The following is a 24756-nucleotide window of genomic DNA, read 5'->3' on the forward strand; positions in this document are numbered from 1 at the left end:
TTCGAATTTCGGAATGAAAATCAAATATTTAACAGTAAAGCGGGAAAATGAAGCGTTATCAATATATAGTTGGCTCTAAAAAGAGACCTTTATTTAAATTTTAAAAAAAATTCAAAGGATTAAAATGAAATCGAGAAAATTATCATCAATGCAACCAACGATTTGCTTACAAACATTGCTGTAAGCGACTGTGAGGAGACAATGCGTGATTGGTTAGCTTGGCGGAGGAAAAAATAATTCGACGATTTCACTGGATGAGAGTACGAAAGCATACAGAAAAAGAGTGCGTCATAAAATCGATTGTTATTAAATTATGACCAAATAATATTTGGAGAACTTTATAAAATTAAAAATACTGAAACATTCTGAATCGTTTTGTCAAAAGAAAAAATTGCCCCCAAAGTATCGGAACGAACTTGAACGATAAATGAGTTTGGCCCACGGACTATATCGTCCGTTCTGATTTTTACTAATATATTGTTTAAAATCTCCTGCTTTGATCTGATTTTTTTAAATTCTATTCTTTTGCTTCATCTGCTCTGTTCTGATTGTTACAATTTTATTTTCTAGTATCTTCTGCTTTGTTCTGATTTTAATGATTTTATTCTCTAGTATCTTTGTTTTTTAAAACTCTACGTTTGGCGACTTTTTTGAATTCTCTGGAGTCTTCAGTTGCTTTTACAATGCTTGCACTTTCTTTCAATTGTAAACTTAGGTATATCTATTTCACTGGTATCTTATTCTATGCTCATAAAATTCTATATTTTCCACTAGTTTATTCTTGGATTCTGCATGCAGGTTATACATCAAGAATTTCATACTTTTGTTATCTTATTCTAAATTCTTCGCTTTTCTATTTCTAGTTTTCTAAATTTTTCGCCTTTATAGAAATATATTCTTTGCTATCGCTGAATGTTTTTCCTAATTCTATCCTTTCGTAAAATTTCCTTCGCTTTTGTCTACGGTTGTTTGTATTCTATTACTGATTATTTTTAAGAATTCTAATCTCTCCAACATTTTTATTTTCAGACGTCTTTTTTTTTAAAAAAAAAAAAAAAAAAAAAACTTTTTCCACGGTTTTATTCTCTATATCCAAACCTCTAGCTGACTTTAATAGTCGCTATATTGTCGTATTTAGTTTTATGTTATCTTATGGGTTGCTAGAGATTGTAAACCAGAACCTGGCATTGCTCTTAAAAGTTGGCGAGATCGATTTCATTGCCCCGTATCTGGATAATTGTAAAAAAAATTGTTCTAAAAATTTTGAGTTTACGACCACTAATGCTCAACTCCGTAGCCTTGTATTTTTCTAATCCAGAAGACGAGGGAACTCATGGATCAAGCATTGGCAGAAATTTTCCTTCGTGGAGGACTTTTTGATAGAACTAACCCACATTTGCATCACATGGAGAGGAAAACCACTAAAAACCTCCCACGGTTAGCTTGACAGCAAGGGAACTCTAACCCATAATTCGTCTATCATTGAGGATTATTACCATCGTTGAATAGCCGACCCAATTTTTGTGTTTACGACTACTAATGTTCAGCTACGTAGCCTTGTAATTTTGAACCCAATCCAGAAGACAAGGGGACTCCTGAATCAAGAATTGGGAGTAATGTCTTCGTTGAGTACTTTGCGTTACATGGAGAGGAAAAACATGAAACCCTTCCATGATTAGCTAGACGGCAAGGAGTCTCTAACCCATGAATCCCATGGTCCGTCTACCACTGAGGATATTTTTACGTCAGCACTTTGGTCGGTGCAAGCCGGATGCGGAATTCGTATCGACCAACCATCACTCGGATTCGAACTCGATTCACCTCATTGGAAGGCAAGCGCTCTATCCCTTGAGTCATCACGGCTCAATTTGAAATATTTTATTTTATTTTATAACCGTCGTTGAACAGCCGACTCAATTTTATGGGTTTACGACTACTAATATTCAACTCCGTAGCCTTGTGATTTTGAACCCAATCCAGAAGACGAGGAACCTCCTGGATCGAGTATTGGGAGAAATTTGCCTTCGTGGAGGACTTTTTGATGGAGCTAACCTGCATTTGCGTTACATCGAGAAGAAGACCACGAGAACCACCCACGGTTAGCTTGACGGCAAGGGGACTCTAACCCATGATTCGTCTACCACTGAGGATATTTCACGTCAGCACTGAAGTCGATGCAAGCCGGTTGCGGAATTCGTATCGACTGGGATTCGAACCCGGTTCGCCTCATTGGAGCGCGAACGCTCTATTCCTTGAGCCATCACGGTTCAATTTGAAGTATTTTATTTTATTTTATAACCGTCGTTGAACAGCCGACCCAATTTCATGGGTTTACGACTACTTACGTTCAACTCCGTAGCCTTGTAATTTTGAACCAATCCAGAAGACAAGGAAACTCCTGGATCAGTACCCCCAGAGGTATTGATTTGTTGTGGGAACATGGAGGACTTTGAGACTCGACAGATTTAACGTGCATCAGTCACCATTTACTACACGGGGGGAGTCTTCGGCCGGCGAGGATCGAACCCACGACCTCTTGGATATGGGCCAAGCGCCCTACCAACCAGGCTATCCCGGCCCCGAAAAGTGTCTTTGTAGCTATAATTTTAACTGTTTGGATACTCTTAACTTCTAAATAAGAATTCCTTATCGCAGATATTCCATTGAAAATAAACCACATTATAAGCCGTCGAAAAAGTTCAAAATAAGGAAAGAAAGATTCGCATTAATTGACACTTGGATTAAATGCGTTAAAGATAATGACAATTTTTCCTTCTATTTTTTATATTATCTGTCAGATCGATAGCGAATTTGAAGGACATTGGGGAAGATAACCAACACTCAAGCGGGAAATGTCACTTTCGGGAAAAGTAAGTTTGGACGTTGGAAGAGAATTAAGAGTATAAAAAACGGGAAAACTTTTTTTTCTTCTCTTTTATTGACTCGATAATTTTTTCTTTTCTTGATCTGCGTTTCTGTAATTGAATGGTAAAAGCACACTGCTTCATTATAAATATTTATGATAATCAATTTGTTTGGTGTTAGAGAATTGTTTTCAACGTTTTTATTTCCGCAAATTAAAATGTTAATAACAGTTGTAGTTAATTATGCTCGATTTTTTTTATTTGTATTTTTGGACATGCGTTATGCCAGAGATTAAGCAAAGACTAAATGCTGGAAATCGCAGTTATTTTGCTCTTAAGAGATTGCTAACATCAAAAGTAATAACGAGAAAAACAAAGCTTCAGGCTTATAAAACTATTATCAGACCAACCGTTATCTATGGATCAGAGACGTGGACTCCAACCCAGGAACAAAAAAAAAATGCTGATTACCTGAGAAAGAAAAATTCTTAGAACTATTTTTGGACCTGTCAAAGAGGGTGATCTGTGGAGAAGGCGATGCAATTCTGAAGTTGCAAGACTATTTAAAGAAAAAGATTTAATCAATTATGTAAAAGCAAAGAGAATTCAATGGCTAGGACACCTTGAGAGAATGGAGGAAAACAGAGGCACTAAGAAGATATTCAAGGGGCAGTGCCAGGGCCAAAGGAAAAGAGGAAGGCCGGTCAAAAGATGCTTTGACGAGGTGGAAAAAGACCTTAAGACTCTAAAAGTCCGAAACTGGAAACAAAGAGCTAGAGACAGGATAAGTGAGGCCATGGTCCAGCATGAGCTGTAATACCAGTGAATTAGTTAGTCAGTTAGTTATTGGCAACAGTCTTACTTTAAGTGTTGACGTAAAATACCCATAGTGCTGGACTAATCATGGGTTAGAATCCTCCTGCCGTTGATGTAACCGTAAGAGATTAAGTCCTTCATAAAAGCTAGTTTGCCCAAATGCTTCCAGGAATATTCTCGTCTTCTATTTTGGTTCAAAATTACAAAGCTACGAAGTTGAACATCGATAGAAGCACACTCAAATATGGTTCAATTGTTCAACGCTGGTTATAAAATAAAATGTAACACACTTACGTCTTGACTTGAAACAGGATTGACGCTTTGATTACAACAGTATCTCTGGCTCTCTAAATCTAAACATTTTTCAAAGTAAATGATTTTTCATATTTTAGTATGTATATTTTATGTACGTTAGATCTGATATCATATCCACATGGTTTAGTTTAACTCTTTATTATGGTTGCAGTAAATTTTCACGGTATTATGGTTCAAAGTGCCATGCCTCAATGGCACTGTGGTTAAGACACTAAGCTGTAATCATGAAGGATTGGGGATCGATCATCTTCAGTGGCCAGCTTGCATGTGATTAGTTGTAAGAAAAGCTGATGCGCAGTGTTGCCACCGCTATACCGTTATTATGACTTAAACTCCGTAACCTTGTTAGCCGACAACTGACTGTAACAAGCGTAATTTATTTTACTTTTACAGGTACTATGGTCGAATGTTTAACTAAGAGTGCGACCGAAAAAAATCCTTCATTTTTCGACTTTTCAGTTTTAAACTCAAACGTGGTACAACTCAAACTGATAAATATCAGCTAAAAAAAATCCCTCTTACTCTTTGATATTTTTAAAACACATTAAATCGACTATCTTCCTACATGGTTTTATCTTGCAACCTATCATCTAAACACGCCGTCACTACACTAAAAAAAAAGAGAACGATAATTATTACGGGAAAACTCTTAATTTCTTATTCTATGGACAGTTATACAATGAAGAAAAGTGATCGTTTTCATAAATCTGTTCCCAAGGGGAGAATAACATGGGTTATTACCAAAGTAACAGAACTCTCTGACGTCATAATCAGAGGCCGCGTGAAAAAGCTTGATGAGCGTTTAATTGGACCCCATAATTACATAATGCTCTTCTGTGATTTACGGCTTATTCATGTGTTTTTTTCTGTCTTCATGTCAAATCTCTTTCTTTATCCGTTTTCGAGATCTTTAATTATCTGGCAATTTTCTGGTCTGTTGCTTTAATTATTAGACATCTATTCCCACCACTCCCTTGGACAAATCATATAATATGAGACACTACCACGCCTTCTCCATTCCATGATGTCATTTGCTGAGTAGGAAATGGACATGTCTTTGTCTGTAGACGACAAGTCACGCCTATTTTTGTCCTTTTATGTCAATTGCTTTAGTGTTGCCTTTGTGGTGAAAATCTATTGTAAGATTACATCTCAAATGAGGATGCCTTAGCAATGTTAAGGTTGAATAGAGAAAGTGACAGAAGTTTTCATTGCTATCCAACCCAATTCATTGCCTTAATTTGCCAATAGCAGAAACCTCTGTATTGCTGACAGGGTGCGTAGCGTTTTTAAAAAGTGCTTAAAGGTGCTTATTTTCGTTTTTTAAAAGCCCTTAAAGGTGCTTTTTTCATTGTGTGTTTATAAAATTTTCCCTTTTTCAAAATGAGATTTTTCTTTTACCATGTTGATTTTCGCTACGAATTATGCAAAAAGACCAGTTTACATTGTTCTATTCAACGTTTTCACAATTAATTCAGCCTCAATCTATTTCGGCGTATTGTCAGTCCGTAGCGTATGAAAATCCCATTCGTTTTACATGTTTCAAAATTTCATGATTTTTGACGATTGTCAAAAACAATGCCAAAAGGTTTTTTTATGGTGGTTAAAACAAGATAAAACCGTTAATTGTCAAAAACTTTCTAACCTTTCCTTATTATATTTTTTTAAGTGCTTAAAAATATTTTTTGAGTGCTTGAAAAGTACTTAAAAGGTGCTTATTTTTTGTTAAATAATTTGGCTACGCACCCTGTGCTGGGCAACATCATGGAAAAAATTCTGCTATGTACCTGCAGACCGTGCTTTAAAAATATTGAATTTTGTTGGTCCGTTAGCCTTAAAACCCAAGAATGTCCATGATGAAATAACTGTGGTACTAAAAATAGTGCTTAAGATTAAATAATTGAAAAGTTATTAGTTTAAAATTCATTGATTGAAGAATGAAAAATTATTTAAGAGTAAAATTAAAATGAAAGATGTTCTTGATTTCGATTAATTTTTGCTTATTGAAATAGATCAACATTAGAAATAAAACTTTGCAAAAATGAACTAAGAAACGTGTAAAACTAAACCCAATGATTAAATCACAGCCTAATTACATCATTTTTATGATTTCTTTTCCCCGCTGCTATCGCGCAATTCTTGCTCAAGGCTTGTTTTTTTCTGAATTTCGCTTCGAAAATTTTCGAATCCCTTGCTGTTATGCCAAAATTGTGTCTCATTCTTGTAAATTTTCGTAAATACTATGGCACGTTATTGCGAACTCTGCAAATTGAAAAATGAGCTGTACACCAATATGAATACGGAAGAGAACTTTATATACTAGTTAAACTTATTTTTTCTCAAAGAAAAAAAAAAGAATTGTTAATTTTTGCCTATAAGGTCAAAATAAATCTGCAGTGCACTGCCTTCATGCTGTGCCTATTTCTGTTATCGGGCTTAATTTTAAAGTGAGGATTTTTGGTTTGCGAATCTAATACAAAAAAATTTTCAAAAAATCTGAAGTGAATTTTTAAGTTTATTTACTTATGAAGATTATTTTTATTGAGTTTCAGTCATTTTCAACCAGTTTTTAGTAATGAGTAATATTTGTTCTATGCTTATAAAGAAACTAAAAAAAAAATGTGTATTATTTCAAATAAACTTTTTGATAATTGTTTATTGGTCAAACCTGAAGGTAAAAGAACATGCTTTAAAAAATTTTAAATCTATTAATTAAATATTTTTGCAGCATATTTGAAGGAAGAACTTAGTAAAAGAAAGTACCAAATGACATTTTAAAAAAATAAATAAAATACCGAATTTTTCTCAGCTGTATGCATGGAGCCTCTTTTGTTTCTACCTGGTCATTAAATATACCGATATTTAGTGGGGAAATAAATTTTGTAAACAGCATCTAGCTATTGCTGTATATATATATATGTTTTTTTTTTAAGCTGATACTTTAATTTAATAGAATTTCCCTTTTATTCCTCATCAACTAAGTTCTTCTTTTTAACTTACATATTAATTTATTTGTATCTTTAAAAAAAGCAATAAAAAAACCCAGATAGAATGTAACATGATTGTTCAAACTTGAATTTATAAAGAACAATTGTAGAGCACTATATTTATGATCTTATGGTATTTCTAAGATTTTATTGCATTGAAGAGTAGATGCTCCCAAGTCATTATTTAACCAATGTGTCTTATGTAAATGAATATCAATTAATAATTAATATAAATATTACGATTTAAATTTATTTAATTTTTCCTATTTACTGTAGTAAATAAAAAACGATAATGTTGGAGTTCTTTTGTATTTTTAAGAAGTTAAAGAAATAGCCTAATATCAATACTGGCATCAAAAAAAGGTTATATTTATTCTTTTTTTTTATTATTATATTTCATCTTTTCCTATTCGAAGAATTCTCTGGTGTAACGACAGCCCTCACAACGAACATCTATCATACTTTCGAATTCTTCTTTGGCACATAAGGCAATCGTGCAGAACCACCCCCCATCCCAACAATACTGGACAGGGAAAACATCTCCTTCAATCGCCTTCGACGTCAACATAAAATTGGTAGAAGAGAGAAGATCGAACTTTTTTTTTTTTAATATTCTATCTACACAATAAGTCAGCAAGGCACAAAAGAAAAGATCAGAATGCAGAAGAAATAGCGGAAATATGGACGGGGCATCCCCTCTCCCTCTCTGTTTTTTTCATCTTGTTCTTTATTATAGTCCAAGGATCCACAATGGAAAGCACTTCCTATTGCTTATCTACCAGGTCGACCCGCTGTTTGGAATTTTTTTTGGAAATGAATGCATTGACTACCCTATATGTATGGATATGCCATCTATACGTGTGGTGTATTTCTCCTTAGCCCTTGTTTATATTGCGTTCCTTTACTGGAAGGTATGAGATGGTTTTTCAATAAGCTAGTGATTCCTTAATATTGGATGACGGGAAAAATCATGTTGATGGTATTGACGATAGTTGTAGGAATGTACTTGGGACTAAGACTGTTTTTTTAATGTGTTTTATAGGTAGAGCTGCAAAGTGAACGAGGGTGTGCGTAATTATTGCTCGACTTGGATTTACTCTTTTTATTACCGTTGTAAATTTATTAAATGTAAATCTTGGAGCAGCTTACGCTTTTACGCCCCAGGATTTATATTTGTTTGCAATTATTGAGGAACTTAGATTTACTTTTTTTTTTATTGTAAGTTTCCTCGATATTTACATTTGTATGTGATTATTGCGGAACTTAGATTTACCTTTTTTTTATCGTTGTAAGCTTCTACGATATTTATATTTGTATGTGATTATTGCGGAACTTAGATTTACCTTTTTTTATCGTTGTAAGCTTCTACGATATTTACACTTGTATGTGATTATTGCGGAACTTAGATTTACCTTTTTTTATCGTTGTAAGCTTCTACGATATTTATATTTGTATGTGATTATTGCGGAACTTAGATTTACCTTTTTTTATCGTTGTAAGCTTCTACGATATTTATATTTGTATGTGATTATTGCGGAACTTAGATTTACCTTTTTTTTATCATTGTAAGCTTCTCCGATATTTATATTTGTATATTATTATTGCAAAACTTAGATTTAATCTTTTTTTTTATCGTTGTAAGCTTCTACGATATTTATATTTGTATGTGATTATTGCGGAAATTAGATTTACCTTTTTTTTATCGTTGTAAGCTTCTACAATATTTATATTTGTATGTGATTATTGCGGAACTTAGATTTACCTTTTTTTTATCATTGTAAGCTTCTCCGATATTTATATTTGTATATTATTATTGCAAAACTTAGATTTAATCTTTTTTTTTATCGTTGTAAGCTTTCTTGGTATTTACAATGCGGAACTTGAATTTACTTTTTTTTTTATTTCTCTGAGCTGCCAGGAGATTTACATTTGTGTGCAATTATTGCGGAACTTAGATTTGCGCAATTTTTTAACCTATGCGATTAACATTTGCTATTAGTTCAAAGCATATACTCTCTCTGTCCTAAATTAGTTTCTACATTTGCATATTTTTGATACTGGGGATTTTCTGATTTTGATTGAGTATGTTTGAAAGCACTAAGACATCAATCAACAACATTTACTTTCCAAGCATTTCCGCCTATTCTTTTTAAGTCAGTACCAAATTAGTTTTAAAAAAAGACCCGTGCATAGCCACCCTCCATTTTGTAAGAACTTTTTCCGCGAGCAATCGTGAATCAATTAGTATCATTTCATTGGTGTCGATCTTCAAAACTGCATCGAAAGTTATGTATGACTCCACCTACTTGAAATGTAGCAATTAATTGGGAGCAAAATTTTCGACCTCAATGTAGCAACTAATATTAGATGGTTGGAGCATCTTTTTTTGATACGTATTTATTGATGCGATAAGCAATTTTTGACAATTTCTAAGTAGATAAAAAGTTATAGTTTTTAACTAGAAATCTTTATAGCACTAGTACGAAATATGTGACTGGTGAAGGTTTAATATTTATGCAGGATTGAATAATTCCCAGGTGACAAAGAATCATCAGTTTTACGTCTAAAATGCATATATTTCAACTTTAAATTTGACTAAGTGTTCGTAAAATTAACGCAAAACTGAACCGTAGATTTATAGCAAAAAATGGTTATCTTAAAATCGTAAAATTCTGTGTAAAAAAATTTTTTTTGAGAATATTTTACCGATCTCTTCTTACTGGGTGAGAATGAGTACGTTATTTTTACATAATATTTGCGTCAACAATACGTCAAAATGTACGTAAATTGAAGCTTCAAATTATACAAAAAAGTGGTTGTCCAAAAAATAGAAAATTTGTCAAAATAAATTCGTACCAAAATTTACCGAAATTTAAATGGTAAATTTGTTTCGTCAATAATCGTAAAATACATCGAATCATTTTTACTAAGTCTAAATAGTAAATATTCTTTTGTCAATCTTTCGTAAAATATACGAAAGCAATCTTATCAAAGGGTGGTTGATAAAATCCACTCCGTTAATATTACGTAAAATAAACCAGAGCTTTTTTTTTTCCAAGTATCTCAATGATAATATAATTCCGTCAATATTACGTATAAAACGTATTGACTTTAACAATTTTCCATAAATTTATGTATCACGAACTCAGGGTTGGGGTTTTGGACAGGACACGTGATTTTCACTGTCTTAAACTGTCCTAAACTGACTAAAACTGTCTTAAAGTGTCCAAAACCTTATACTTTGATAAAAGGTACAAATTCTATAGGCCTAACCATTCCATTGTACACATAATTATATATATTAATAAATATTTGATATTTTGTATGCAATTTCCTTTAACTTATTAAAGGAAAATAATATAATGTAATATAATATGAAAATATTTATTAGTTTTGAAGCTCCACAATTCATTGAACAACAAAATTGAATACCTTATCCTTAAAATATGAATAAATATGCTTTTAATAATGATAAATTACGTTTTTGCGTAAGGATAAATACAATATTAAAAATAATAATAAACTTTTTTAATAAAACAAAAACTTGTCTTCATTTTGTTTCTTGTTCAAAAAATAACCTTTTATTTTTCACAATATTTTTTTTAAATTGTGACATAATTTTAAAAGAAGGGTTTTGGGCGATTTTGGAAAAAGGAGTTTTTTAGGACAGGACGGTTTAAACCGTGGATTAATCCGTTCTGTTCTAAACCTCGCCAAATCTGATCACGGTACATGGGTTAAGATTTATAAAAATCAAATGTTTTTCGGATTGTGTAGTCATATCTTGCGTTTTCAAGCCGGTATTTTTTATTTATTTTTTTTATTTACCGAGATCTATTCTTTTCCTATTTTTTTTATTATCGAACTGATAAACAAGAGATGCCATTTTTTATCCTCAACTTATTGTTGAACATCCTCACACCAAGCTAAATACCTCCAGAAAAGCAAAAAACAAAATAAAAAAAAACAATGCCTCTTCACGCCCTTTCTGATGTTCTAAACCCATTAAATGAACGGAGGTAAAAAAAAAAAGTCCTGCCACGTGCTCGGACTACTATAGAATGAAACTAAAAGAAAATCCTTTATCTCGTCTGGTCATTAATCACAGAGGAATGGACAGACAGACCGAGTGCTCCGTAATCTCCACCGATTGGTTCTCAAGATCTCCGTGATCAAGGATGGGCCGAGATGAAGATGGCATGTGGGTATGGAAGAGATGGGGGAGAAGGATAAACGTAAAAGGATTAGTTTCTGAAAGACGAAGTCTGGCACTGCAATTCACGAATCGTTATTCATTCGACTTTAATTACTTGTTTGTTTACTTTAGTATTATTATGCACAAAAAATAGCTTCCAGTCATTATACAGTCTCTGGCCTAATTATTACACGCACTGTGAGATTATATGTAAAATCTTAATCAGGGTGCGTAGCGTTTTTAAAAAGTGCTTAAAGGTGCTTATTTTTGTTTTTTAAAAACCCTTAAAGGTGCTTTTTTTATTGAGTGTGTTTAAAAAAGTGACAGAAATTTTTGCTAAATTTTTTTTTATTGCAGCTTAAATAATTAGCTATGATTCAAATTTAAATTATTTTGGAACGAGAACTAATTTAAGTTAAAAAAAAAAAAAAAAAAAAAAAAAATCAGCAAAATTTTAAACGTTCTATCTTGAATCAAAACTTACGCTTCAAATGCATGAAAGGAATTTCTTTCCTTTTCTCTTCCAAAACTTTTCGAAGAAAAAAAAATCTTAAGTGGCAGTCTAGATTTCCCCAGCTTTTTTTTTTAAAGTTCTGTACACTTTTAAGTACCTGCCATTCCTCTTATTTCTGTTTGTTTTCAATTGGAATGTGGCTTTTTTTTCCCCATAGAATTTTTTTCCCTTTTCCCCCCTTCAAATTCCCTATCTTTACTCTTTAAAATCCTTTCATTCTGTTACATTCCGTGAGGTTTTACTTTTAGCTGAAGCTGTTGTTGAGCAGCCATTTAACTATTTACTTTCAGATCAGAACTGTAAATGATTTTATTGCAGAACACTTACTTTTTGTGTGTTTGAAAGGTAATTCGTACATTTTAAAGACGAATATACATATCTGCATGAAAAATATGTTTTTCGTTTGAAGATATACATTATTTAAAATCCAAATGGTGGTAAAATTTTTGTTTCGATTTTTGTGTTCGTGCTATGAAAGATAATTTGTACTAATGTGGCATTTTAAAGAAACCGAATATCCATATCCGTTTTAAAGATATGTTTTTGTTTTAAGGTATACCTTACTTCAAATTTAAATCGTGATAAGATTTTTGTTTCGATGTTTGTGGTTGAATTGTTATCTTTTGTTCATTTCTACTTTGCGTTACCAGTGTTCTGTCTAAGCGTTTTTAGAGGGGCGGCCTGCCCCTCTGCCCTTTGATCCCTATAAATGCGCCCTCCTTGATCTTTTTGTAAGCCTCCATCCCTATAAAAACACTGCCTTTTTATTTTATTTTTTCAAGAAAAGGTTGTTTCCTTAACCATCCGTTTTAATTAAAAGTCCACTTCTGATTTAATTAATTATTGATCATTATTTTATTTTTGATTTCATTGCTTTATTTATTAAGATTATAGATAGTTTAGTAAAGTTAGATCTTATGTTGTCTGCTTACGTAGTTAAAATTCGCATGATATTCGTCTCCAGAGATTTAAAATTTATTTGGTGAGGGTATGATAATTGAGATTCTTAGGGAGTATAATTTGTTTCATTTTTTTAAAAAATAAATACCTTTTATTTAAAAATGCATCTTTAAATGTTCATTTTCTCATAATTTTCAGTTTGAAATATTAAAAAAGCTTTCAAATTGTCAATCGAATGATAATCCTTTTTTTTAGTTTACTTTTATTTTTAAGAAAATTTATTTATACACGAAGATTGTCTTTTAACTTACCTTTAATTATTTTTCAAAAGCTTCAAATTTTTCTGTTATTTTGACAATGAGTGAGAATTACTTAAATGTACATAAAATAGTATAAGAGGGTTATTTAAAATTTGAGCATCAGATGCAGTTATTACATAATATTTCAATATTTGAAATACATAATATTTCTATATATGTAATAATATAATTATTACATAATTAGCACCTACCATACTGTAATAACCATAACCATACTGTAATTAAGCACCCTGCCCTTTTTTTTATACCCAGGGAGAACTCTGGTGTAACAATATGATATCAATGATTGCTTTCGCTTCGTTATACGAAATTTATTCATGTTACAAACATTTGTGCTGTTAAGGATTACGATTTCATAGTGAAAAGGTGTTGGTTCATGTCAAATACGGCGGTAACCCGAAAGCAACATGCCGAGAGGTTAATCAAAAACTTTATTCTTGGAGAATAAGATTATTTGATTTGATTTAAAGGAAGAAAAAAAAACTTTATAATAGACTTTTATAAAAGGATTTTTTTTTTAAAACCAGTTCTCAAAGCCTTTTTTAAAGTACTTTGATTAATTGCATTATAAATAAAGACTTAAAAAGATGCTTAAGTTTTTATTCCTTGAATTAATTTTAAAATTGGCTGAAAAGAAGTCAGTGAAATTAAAAGAAAAAAAAAAAAAAAAAAAACGTCTAGATATTCTCAAAAAAACAATTTAATGTTGAACTGGAATATCGCGCAAATATACTGTGACCTTATTAAGATGCAAACTTGATCCATATTTCCATTCAATTTAAAATACCATCTAATCAATTTTAAGGAGTTCTATAATATGTTTCCAATTTAGTATCATATTAAGATTACAGTTAATTTGAACGATAACTGCACTTAAAAAATTTAAAAACTAGATAATTGTCAGTTACCGTCAAAAAAAATTTCTGTCATCAACGGTAAAAAATAAATTATGCCCATAAAACTATTATGTACAGAAAAATGTAAGTCTGCTCTTAAATTTTTTCTCGTAATTATATGATAACTTACGGTCGTAAAATATGATCGTAAATTTGCCGTAATTTATATGACCACTTGTTGTAACTTGGCATAATAGACTTAAAAATTAAATATATCTTCAGTTTAGGGCTTCATGTTGTTTGAAAACTCGGGTAACTTGTTTGTGGAATTAAAGTGAACCTTGGAACGAGGCGAGGTAGAATAGTGCTGCCATCTGTCAAGAAGAGAGAGAGATTGGCCTGTTCGTTGTCCGTGGCCATCAATGCGGAGGTAATGCGAGAGATATACTTGGGTACCAGCTGGGATCCAATCCGAGACCTCTATGCCCGTAGCACGGTGTTATAGCCAGAATGAAATATAGTGTGCACCCCAGAATTGATAAAGGAAACTTTAATAAGCTGGACATTTTTATAGTGCAATTGAAAATTCAATGTGAACGACAAAAAAATTAAAATTGAGATTTTTATGTATTTATCATTTTTGTACAGTAAGAAACTTATTGCAAACCTTTTTTTCAATAAAATATTTTTTTTAGTTTTTTGAAATTCTATTTTAATATTTATAACATTAGCAATCGAAAGAAAAAAGTTGTCAAGCCACTTTTCTCGAAATCTATTGTTAATCATTTATGTTTTTTTTCTTCATCTTTTTTTATTGTACGGCAGATGTAGTTTAGCGATCCATGTTTAGTTTAATTACCAATTTTGCTAAAGTTCGTAACTATTACGAATACTGGGCTTTTTCTCAAAAAAGGTAACTGGCCGTATAAGTTTACGGTCATCTCTCTGAATTTTACGGTCATCTCCCCGAATTTTACGAAAGATAAAGTGTGTATCTTTAATTTTTCATTTGTCATTCATATATAAAAATTTATTATTCCTTTTATTTCTGTTTTCATTAAAACATCATCTGCATTTTAATGATTCATTTATACAATTCTATGTGTTTTTAATGAGTATTATTATTTTGTTTTTTTCAGATACGTGTACCTTTCCGAACCGATGGTCGGGTAGTTGGTTTCAGAAAGGTAGTCCCGATCCCATCCGAGTGTTTAATGGCACAATATCTTCTAAAGGAGTTTGCAGGAATAACGAAGGAGATAAATTTCTAATAGAAAATACGTAAGTTTATATTATAATTTTATTTTTTCTTATTTAGGATTTTTTTTCGAGTGTTTACTTCTAAGACTTGGACTGATTTAATTTTATCATTCAAGCAATGACATTTTAAAATTTCTTTTTCTGATACTATGTCACAAAGTGATTCACAAGTAAAAATGTAATTGGTTTGATCGCGTCAATAGGAATTTTTAATTACAATGTAATTTGAAAGTTAATAAATTGAATTCATGTAAACTTATAGTAAAAGTATAGGTATAAAAATATGTTCAAATTTACTAATAGCCATTAGAATATCCTATTTGAATCTTATGGCTTTTGTTTAATGGCTAAAATGTACAGCTTTCTCAATTAATATTCACCAATTAATAATTTCATCAATAAATTCATATTTTTTGTCATAATTAAAAGAATTGGTTACATTTAGTTAAATCGAATATTTTCCCCCCTATGATGAGTTTTGAGTTTTCTTTTTCTAACGTACCATTGTTAAAAGTGCATTAGAAAAATGATCTAATGAGCGGATTTCAGGATGGTAGCACAAAATTTCTTTGATGTTAAAAAAAGTTTACAAATTTCATACATTTTACAAATTTGACCGACTTCTATAAAGTACATTTTGCACAAAAAGAATCTTCACACTTTTTGCTCGTATTTTATTGAAAAAAAAATAAAGTACCAACTTTTTATTGTCCTAAAATTAAATCCTAACAATAACAACCACAAGGATACCCTAAACTTTTTTTTTGTATTGTTGCTGGGTTATTCATAGTACATTTAACTATATCACAACGATTTTTTTTAATCGAAAGTGTAATATGAATATTTTTCATCAAACCATAAAATATTTCGTTTACACTTAATAAGAATATTAAAAAAAAATCCAATATCCAACTTTACTCAAACATTTTTATTCCACTTATTTAATGACCATTTTAAGAGCTGTAAAAATTTCGGTATATCAGATTTTTTGTTCCCTAACATGTTCCAATAAAAATGGAATTTACGGTAAAAAGTACCACAAAAAAAAACTATTTGTAATCTTTAAATTGCGTACAAAAAAGAAAAACAAGCTAAAATTAAAAAAAAGATTTCAAAAAGCCAATCCGTCACAATATTAATTTAATTCTTGTTTATCATATTCAGTTTTTACAATTAGTGCACATAAATTTTTTAATTCCTTAAGTTGCTTTTAAGTTATGTAACAAGCAATTTGTTATTCTATTCGCTCTGCTAATAACATTTTGTTTCTGCTTTATACGATTAACCCGTGCATACGAACGTTAATTAAGATAACTACTTATGTTATTCTCGAGAGAAAACATCCAATTTATTCTATTGTTGCATGATTAAGGTTACAAAAAGATAACTACTGCCTAACTTTTCTACTTATCTAAATCAATGTTATCAATAATTCAGTAATTTCCTTGTCTATTGCATTAATAATTTACCTTAACTATTTTATCTGTAATCAAGACTTTTCTACGAAATTGTAAGACTTACACGATAAGTTAAGGTGAAGTAATGTAGACTAACACGCAAGCTTGTTTGAACTTCGATATTTTAATCAAATCAATGTCGTTTTATTTTACGAATGAAGTTGTCACTAGTGGAATTGTGTATTATCACTAGCTCTGATTCATACATATTTGAAAATAACCTTTTGAAATAATCTACCCATTCTTTCAAACACCGAAGCAGTCAAAAAGAATTCTGTAAATGTTGTTTTTCCGCTCGCCTACAATATAAGTAGTGAAGTGATCACTCATTTCAATGTTACGCGTGCTAACTTTTTTCTTAATAATTACATAACTATTCATTTAGTTTTTCAAGTGACTAGTGGAGTCGTGTATTATCACTAGCTCTGATTCATACATATTTGAAAATAACCTTTTGAAATAATCTACCCATTCTTTCAAACACCGAAGCAGTCAAAAAGAATTCTGTAAATGTTGTTTTTCCGCTCGCCTACAATATAAGTAGTGAAGCGATCACTCATTTCAATGTTACGCGTGCTAACTTTTTTCTTAATAATTACATAACTATTCATTTAGTTTTTCAAGTGACTAGTGGAGTCGTGTATTATCACTGGCTCTGATTCATACATATTTGAAAATAACCTTTTGAAATAATCTACCCATTCTTTCAAACACCGAAGCAGTCAAAAAGAAATCTGTAAATGTTGTTTTTCCGCTCGCCTACAATATAAGTAGTGAAGCGATCACTCATTTCAATGTTACGCGTGCTAACTTTTTTCTTAATAATTACATAACTATTCATTTAGTTTTTCAAGTGACTAGTGGAGTCGTGTATTATCACTAGCTCTGATTCATACGTATTTGAAAATAACCTTTTGAAATAATCTACCCATTCTTTCAAACACCGAAGCAGTCAAAAAGAATTCTGTAAATGTTGTTTTTCCGCTCGCCTACAATATAAGTAGTGAAGCGATCACTCATTTCAAAGTTACGCGTGTTAACTTTTTTCTTAATAATTACATAACTATTCATTTAGTTTTTCAAGTGGCTAGTGGAGTCGTGTATTATCACCAGCTATGATTGATATTTGGAAATAATATTTTGAAATGATCTATCCCTTCTTTCCAACACCGAAGCAGTCTAAAAGAATTCTGTAAATGTTGTTTTTCCGCTCGCCTACAATATAAGTAGTGAAGCGATCACTCATTTCAATGTTACGCGTGCTAACTTTTTTCTTAATAATTACATAACTATTCATTTAGTTTTTCAAGTGACTAGTGGAGTCGTGTATTATCACTAGCTCTGATTCATACATATTTGAAAATAACCTTTTGAAATAATCTACCCATTCTTTCAAACACCGAAGCAGTCAAAAAGAATTCTGTAAATGTTGTTTTTCCGCTCGCCTACAATATAAGTAGTGAAGCGATCACTCATTTCAATGTTACGCGTGCTAACTTTTTTCTTAATAATTACATAACTATTCATTTAGTTTTTCAAGTGACTAGTGGAGTCGTGTATTATCACTGGCTCTGATTCATACATATTTGAAAATAACCTTTTGAAATAATCTACCCATTCTTTCAAACACCGAAGCAGTCAAAAAGAAATCTGTAAATGTTGTTTTTCCGCTCGCCTACAATATAAGTAGTGAAGCGATCACTCATTTCAATGTTACGCGTGCTAACTTTTTTCTTAATAATTACATAACTATTCATTTAGTTTTTCAAGTGACTAGTGGAGTCGTGTATTATCACTAGCTCTGATTCATACGTATTTGAAAATAACCTTTTGAAATAATCTACCCATTCTTTCAAACACCGAAGCAGTCAAAAAGAATTCTGTAAATGTTGTTTTTCCGCTCGCCTACAATATAAGTAGTGAAGCGATCACTCATTTCAATGTTACGCGTGCTAACTTTTTTCTTAATAATTACATAACTATTCATTTAGTTTTTCAAGTGACTAGTGGAGTCGTGTATTATCACTGGCTCTGATTCATACATATTTGAAAATAACCTTTTGAAATAATCTACCCATTCTTTCAAACACCGAAGCAGTCAAAAAGAAATCTGTAAATGTTGTTTTTCCGCTCGCCTACAATATAAGTAGTGAAGCGATCACTCATTTCAATGTTACGCGTGCTAACTTTTTTCTTAATAATTACATAACTATTCATTTAGTTTTTCAAGTGACTAGTGGAGTCGTGTATTATCACTAGCTCTGATTCATACGTATTTGAAAATAACCTTTTGAAATAATCTACCCATTCTTTCAAACACCGAAGCAGTCAAAAAGAATTCTGTAAATGTTGTTTTTCCGCTCGCCTACAATATAAGTAGTGAAGCGATCACTCATTTCAAAGTTACGCGTGTTAACTTTTTTCTTAATAATTACATAACTATTCATTTAGTTTTTCAAGTGGCTAGTGGAGTCGTGTATTATCACTAGCTCTGATTCATACGTATTTGAAAATAACCTTTTGAAATAATCTACCCATTCTTTCAAACACCGAAGCAATCCAAAAGAAATCTGTAAATGTTGTTTTTCCGCTCGCCTACAATATAAGTAGTGAAGCGATCACTCATTTCAAAGTTACGCGTGTTAACTTTTTTCTTAATAATTACATAACTATTCATTTAGTTTTTCAAGTGACTAGTGGAGTTGTGTATTATCACCAGCTATGATTGATATTTGGAAATAATATTTTGAAATGATCTATCCATTCTTTCCAACATCGAAGCAGTCAAAAAGAAATCTGTAAATGTTGTTTTTCCGCTCGCCTACAATATAAGTAGTAAAGCGATCACTCATTTCAATGTTACGCGTGCGAACTTTTTCTTAATAATTACATAACTATTCATTTAGTTTTCAAGTGACTAGTGGAGTCGTGTATTATCACTAGCTCTGATTCATACGTATTTGAAAATAACCTTTTGAAATAATCTACCCATTCTTTCAAACACCGAAGCAGTCAAAAAGAATTCTGTAAATGTTGTTTTTCCGCTCGCCTACAATATAAGTAGTGAAGCGATCACTCATTTCAAAGTTACGCGTGTTAACTTTTTTCTTAATAATTACATAACTATTCATTTAGTTTTTCAAGTGGCTAGTGGAGTCGTGTATTATCACTAGCTCTGATTCATACGTATTTGAAAATAACCTTTTGAAATAATCTACCCATTCTTTCAAACACCGAAGCAATCCAAAAGAAATCTGTAAATGTTGTTTTTCCGCTCGCCTACAATATAAGTAGTGAAGCGATCACTCATTTCAAAGTTACGCGTGTTAACTTTTTTCTTAATAATTACATAACTATTCATTTAGTTTTTCAAGTGACTAGTGGAGTTGTGTATTATCACCAGCTATGATTGATATTTGGAAATAATATTTTGAAATGATCTATCCATTCTTTCCAACATCGAAGCAGTCAAAAAGAAATCTGTAAATGTTGTTTTTCCGCTCGCCTACAATATAAGTAGTAAAGCGATCACTCATTTCAATGTTACGCGTGCGAACTTTTTCTTAATAATTACATAACTATTCATTTAGTTTTCAAGTGACTAGTGGAGTCGTGTATTATCACTAGCTCTGATTCATACGTATTTGAAAATAACCTTTTGAAATAATCTACCCATTCTTTCAAACACCGAAGCAGTCAAAAAGAATTCTGTAAATGTTGTTTTTCCGCTCGCCTACAATATAAGTAGTGAAGCGATCACTCATTTCAAAGTTACGCGTGTTAACTTTTTTCTTAATAATTACATAACTATTCATTTAGTTTTTCAAGTGGCTAGTGGAGTCGTGTATTATCACTAGCTCTGATTCATACGTATTTGAAAATAACCTTTTGAAATAATCTACCCATTCTTTCAAACACCGAAGCAATCCAAAAGAAATCTGTAAATGTTGTTTTTCCGCTCGCCTACAATATAAGTAGTGAAGCGATCACTCATTTCAAAGTTACGCGTGTTAACTTTTTTCTTAATAATTACATAACTATTCATTTAGTTTTTCAAGTGACTAGTGGAGTTGTGTATTATCACCAGCTATGATTGATATTTGGAAATAATATTTTGAAATGATCTATCCATTCTTTCCAACATCGAAGCAGTCAAAAAGAAATCTGTAAATGTTGTTTTTCCGCTCGCCTACAATATAAGTAGTAAAGCGATCACTCATTTCAATGTTACGCGTGCGAACTTTTTCTTAATAATTACATAACTATTCATTTAGTTTTTCAAGTGACTAGTGGAGTTGTGTATTATCACCAGCTATGATTGATATTTGGAAATAATATTTTGAAATGATCTATCCATTCTTTCCAACATCGAAGCAGTCAAAAAGAAATCTGTAAATGTTGTTTTTCCGCTCGCCTACAATATAAGTAGTAAAGCGATCACTCATTTCAATGTTACGCGTGCGAACTTTTTCTTAATAATTACATAACTATTCATTTAGTTTTCAAGTGACTAGTGGAGTTGTGTATTATCACCAGCTATGATTGATATTTGGAAATAATATTTTGAAATGATCTATCCCTTCTTTCCAACACCGAAGCAGTCTAAAAGAAATCTGTAAATGTTGTTTTTCCGCTCGCCTACATTATAGGCAGGGAAGCGATTAATCGTTTCCAAAGTTATGTATGCACTAACATTTCTGTAATTTTTTTTTTTTTTAATTATAATATTTAGTTTTCGAGTGATTAGTTGAGTAGCGTATTATAGTCGATTTGGCACTTGAAATTTTGAAGTAATCTATTTGTTCAGCCATTAGTTCAATCTAAGAGAGATTAATAGTTAAATTGATGTACTTATTCGCGAATGATGTTCTTATTCTTGAAGCATAAGACACAGTTTAAATTGTTTTGTGTGATTTTTTTTACTAAATTGTTTTTTTAAACATATTTGATGTTATTTCTGTATTTACAGTCTATTATTTTCAGAATTTTCCGATTTTTCTTACGATTTTATCGACACACAACTTATTATTTTAACAAGACATTTTCTTCAAAATAATTTTTTTTCTTCAAAATAATCGGTGTTTAAATAAATATTTAAATAGTTTCATAAGTGCGTAGAATAAGTTCACCTCCATTATGCTATGCAAAACACTTAATGAATTTAGATATGTTGTTGCAATATTTTAAAAAATATTATTTTTCTTAAATATTCCCATTATGTTTAGAAGTTCAACACTTATAGACTTAAAGTTTGAATTAGAATTATTTTTTAAGCATTACCTATTTTTCAAAAATTTAAATCATACTGAACTAACTCCTTTGATAATTTATTCTTCTATTATTAATTTATGAATATTTACTTATAATTTATTTCAATCAAGAAGTTTGCAATATAAATCCTTTTTAACCAACTCGAAAATTTCCCTCTCTTAAACTTTTCTCTGATTTCTAATTTAAAACTTAACTTTGCGAACGCCAAATTTTTCAACTCCCATAACGGAACAAACATTTTACTTCCTTCGTGCAAAAGTTGGGTGAAATAAAAACATCTTGCACTTTACGAAATCCACAGTTCGCCAAGTAGTTCATGTAAAAATCACACAAGCTTCAGGCACAATTTAAGAATAAATTCTTCTGGGAATATCGTTCGGCGTAGGGGCATGCTTTCCGTGCGATCTTGGATTAGCGGGATGTAGGTAGTATTTCTTGTAACTAAGACTGGTTGCGTGTGAACTAACAAGGGAGCGTTTGGTCCTCGACTTTCTGAAAAGTTTTCTTCCCTTGACTCTTTTATTCCTTTTGAGAATAGTCTCCTCTGTTTAAACCGTTTCTTATTTTGAGCGTTCTTATAGTCTTTCGTGAGAATCTTGTTTAGAAAATTCTTGATTATCTCGGAAAACAGGTTTGTGTTTCTAAGTGAAAAATTGGAAATGAAATTTAAATTGAAGCACCAAAAATGTATAGTGTGACGTAGAATTCGACGTGTTTTGGAAAAATGTACTAAAGTTTAAGAAAAAATGTTTTATCTTTAATGCTTCTTTCATTCATATTAATCATTTCGTCGAAAGTTTTTAAAACAATTAATATTTAAGAATTAATCGAACATTTTTTTTAGTTTGCCATTTCCAAATCAATTATACTTTTTGACGTTGGTTCATAAAATTATATTTCTTTTTTAAGCCAGCATTTTCTTAGCGAAATAACTATAAAGTATAATTTCAATCCATAGAATCTTAATTGTTTTGTATATGTAGCTTAAAAATTTCCGATAGAATTTTTACTCCTAGCCGCCTTACCTATGATAAAAAAAAATTATTGTTATTAACTTTCAAAAGTTGATATGTTTACTATTTTAATCTTAATGCAAAATAATTTGAGTAATTCACCAAGCAAAGTATCATCTACCATAAAATATCTAGCATTGCAATAAGCTTGATAGTATAAAAATTTTACTACCATTAGTTTATTTTTAAAATATTTTTTTAAAAAAAGGAAAGCAATAATAAAGCATATCTAAATTGTCTTAGTCTTATTTTAATAAGAGTTTTACTATCACCGGCGCCGACCAATTCCTCTATATCGTGTTTTTTTAGCATTAACGGGGACGTTTGGATTAAAAACTGAAACAGAATCACACTTATGAAGGGCTTTTAAAGTGAAACTAATCTAAATTTGCTTTTTTTTAGCGTAACACGTTAGCGTGTTTTTTTAGCATTAACACAGGAACGTTTGGATTAAAAACTGAAACAGAATCACACTTATGGAGGGCTTTTAAAGTGAAACTAATCTAAATTTGCGTTTTTTTTAGCGTAACACGTTAGCGTGTTTTTTTAGCATTAACACAGGAACGTTTGGATTAAAAACTGAAACAGAATCACACTTATGGAGGGCTTTTAAAGTGAAACTAATCTAAATTTGCGTTTTTTTTAGCGTAACACGTTAGCGTGTTTTTTTAGCATTAACACAGGAACGTTTGGATTAAAAACTGAAACAGAATCACACTTATGGAGGGCTTTTAAAGTGAAACTAATCTAAATTTGCGTTTTTTTTAGCGTAACACGTTAGCGTGTTTTTTTAGCATTAACACGGGAACGTTTGGATTAAAAACTGAAACAGAATCACACTTATGGAGGGCTTTTAAAGTGAAACTAATCTAAATTTGCGTGTTTTTTTAGCGTAACACGTTAGCGTGTTTTTTTAGCATTAACACGGGAACGTTTGGATTAAAAACTGAAACGGAATCACACTTATGGAGGGCTTTTAAAGTGAAACTAATCTAAATTTGCGTGTTTTTTTTTTGCGTAACACCTAGAGAAAAACCAGAAAAATATTAGACTCTTTGAAAATCGTTAGTTTGGCGAGATTTTTTTTACCTAGAGAAAAACCATAAAAATATTACTCTTTTAAAATCGTTAGTTTGGCGAGATTTTTTTAACCTAGAGAAAAACCAGTAAATAATTCTCAATTTTTGCGAATTTTCATTTGCGCCCAACAATACAGTGTTGGATTAAGTTTTAAATTGTTAAAATATATAAACGCTTTCATTTCACAAAATTTTGGCCTCCTTTTATAATGACATTTTTGAATCATTAGCTTAGAGGTTGGCTAAAAGTAAGCGATACTTAACCTAACAGTCATTAATAACTATTACAAACTCACAACACTAACAAAAAATCGCATGATATTCACTAATAAGTGTTACGATAGACGATGGAGCTTTTTTAAAAAAAAGCAGCCCTAATTCACATTTTGCGCAGAATATTTTTCGTGACTCAATGTTTCTATTTCTGTTTCTTCCATCATTCATTTTCAATCTAGCAATACGCCCCGTTATCTACATCAGTACAGAAGCTTACAAGTGCGAGTACAAGCTCAAATCAGTCGACAGTTTCACCATACAGCCCTTGCTTCCACGCGTGCTGGTGTCGAGCTCATAGACGTGCTTCATCCGTCAAGACGCGACGGGGCACCTGCCCCACCCTCTGTCTGAAAAGTAATGGTTAAGTTAGAAATTCTGGAAGTGAGGGGGCAGATCCTTGTGTGCAGGGTTTGTACAGAGACAGACGTACACGCGAGAAATAAAAATACTTATGCCGTGGCCCAACTTCATAAGGTGGGAGGGTCTGAGGCCTAGATCACGTTAGATTGCATGCCAAGTACTTCAATCACGCTATATCATTTTGAATATTGCTATGAATATAGATACACATTCTTATGATGTATTTCTGGGAAGCAGTTGACTTGGAAATAACTTTTGATTCTTTTCGTAGACCATTGTCCCAAAGTATTTAA

At 31.4% G+C, this 24756-nt stretch overlaps 1 protein-coding gene across 1 annotated transcript in view; it reads left to right on the forward strand.

Moving 5' to 3' along the window:
• The window catches only part of LOC107451820 (uncharacterized), a 326140-nt gene that overhangs the window by 185172 nt on the left and 116212 nt on the right, over positions 1–24756 (forward strand). Inside the window, exon 2 of the mRNA XM_016068055.5 lies at positions 14887–15028. Within this exon, the coding sequence (XP_015923541.2) occupies positions 14887–15028 (142 nt within the window). The remainder of the gene's footprint in view (positions 1–14886; positions 15029–24756) is intronic.

This window comes from Parasteatoda tepidariorum, chromosome 5, assembly GCF_982258835.1.
Source record: "Parasteatoda tepidariorum strain Cologne lab strain chromosome 5, Ptep-v5.0, whole genome shotgun sequence".
In the NCBI taxonomy this organism is placed as follows: Eukaryota; Metazoa; Arthropoda; class Arachnida; order Araneae; family Theridiidae; genus Parasteatoda; species Parasteatoda tepidariorum.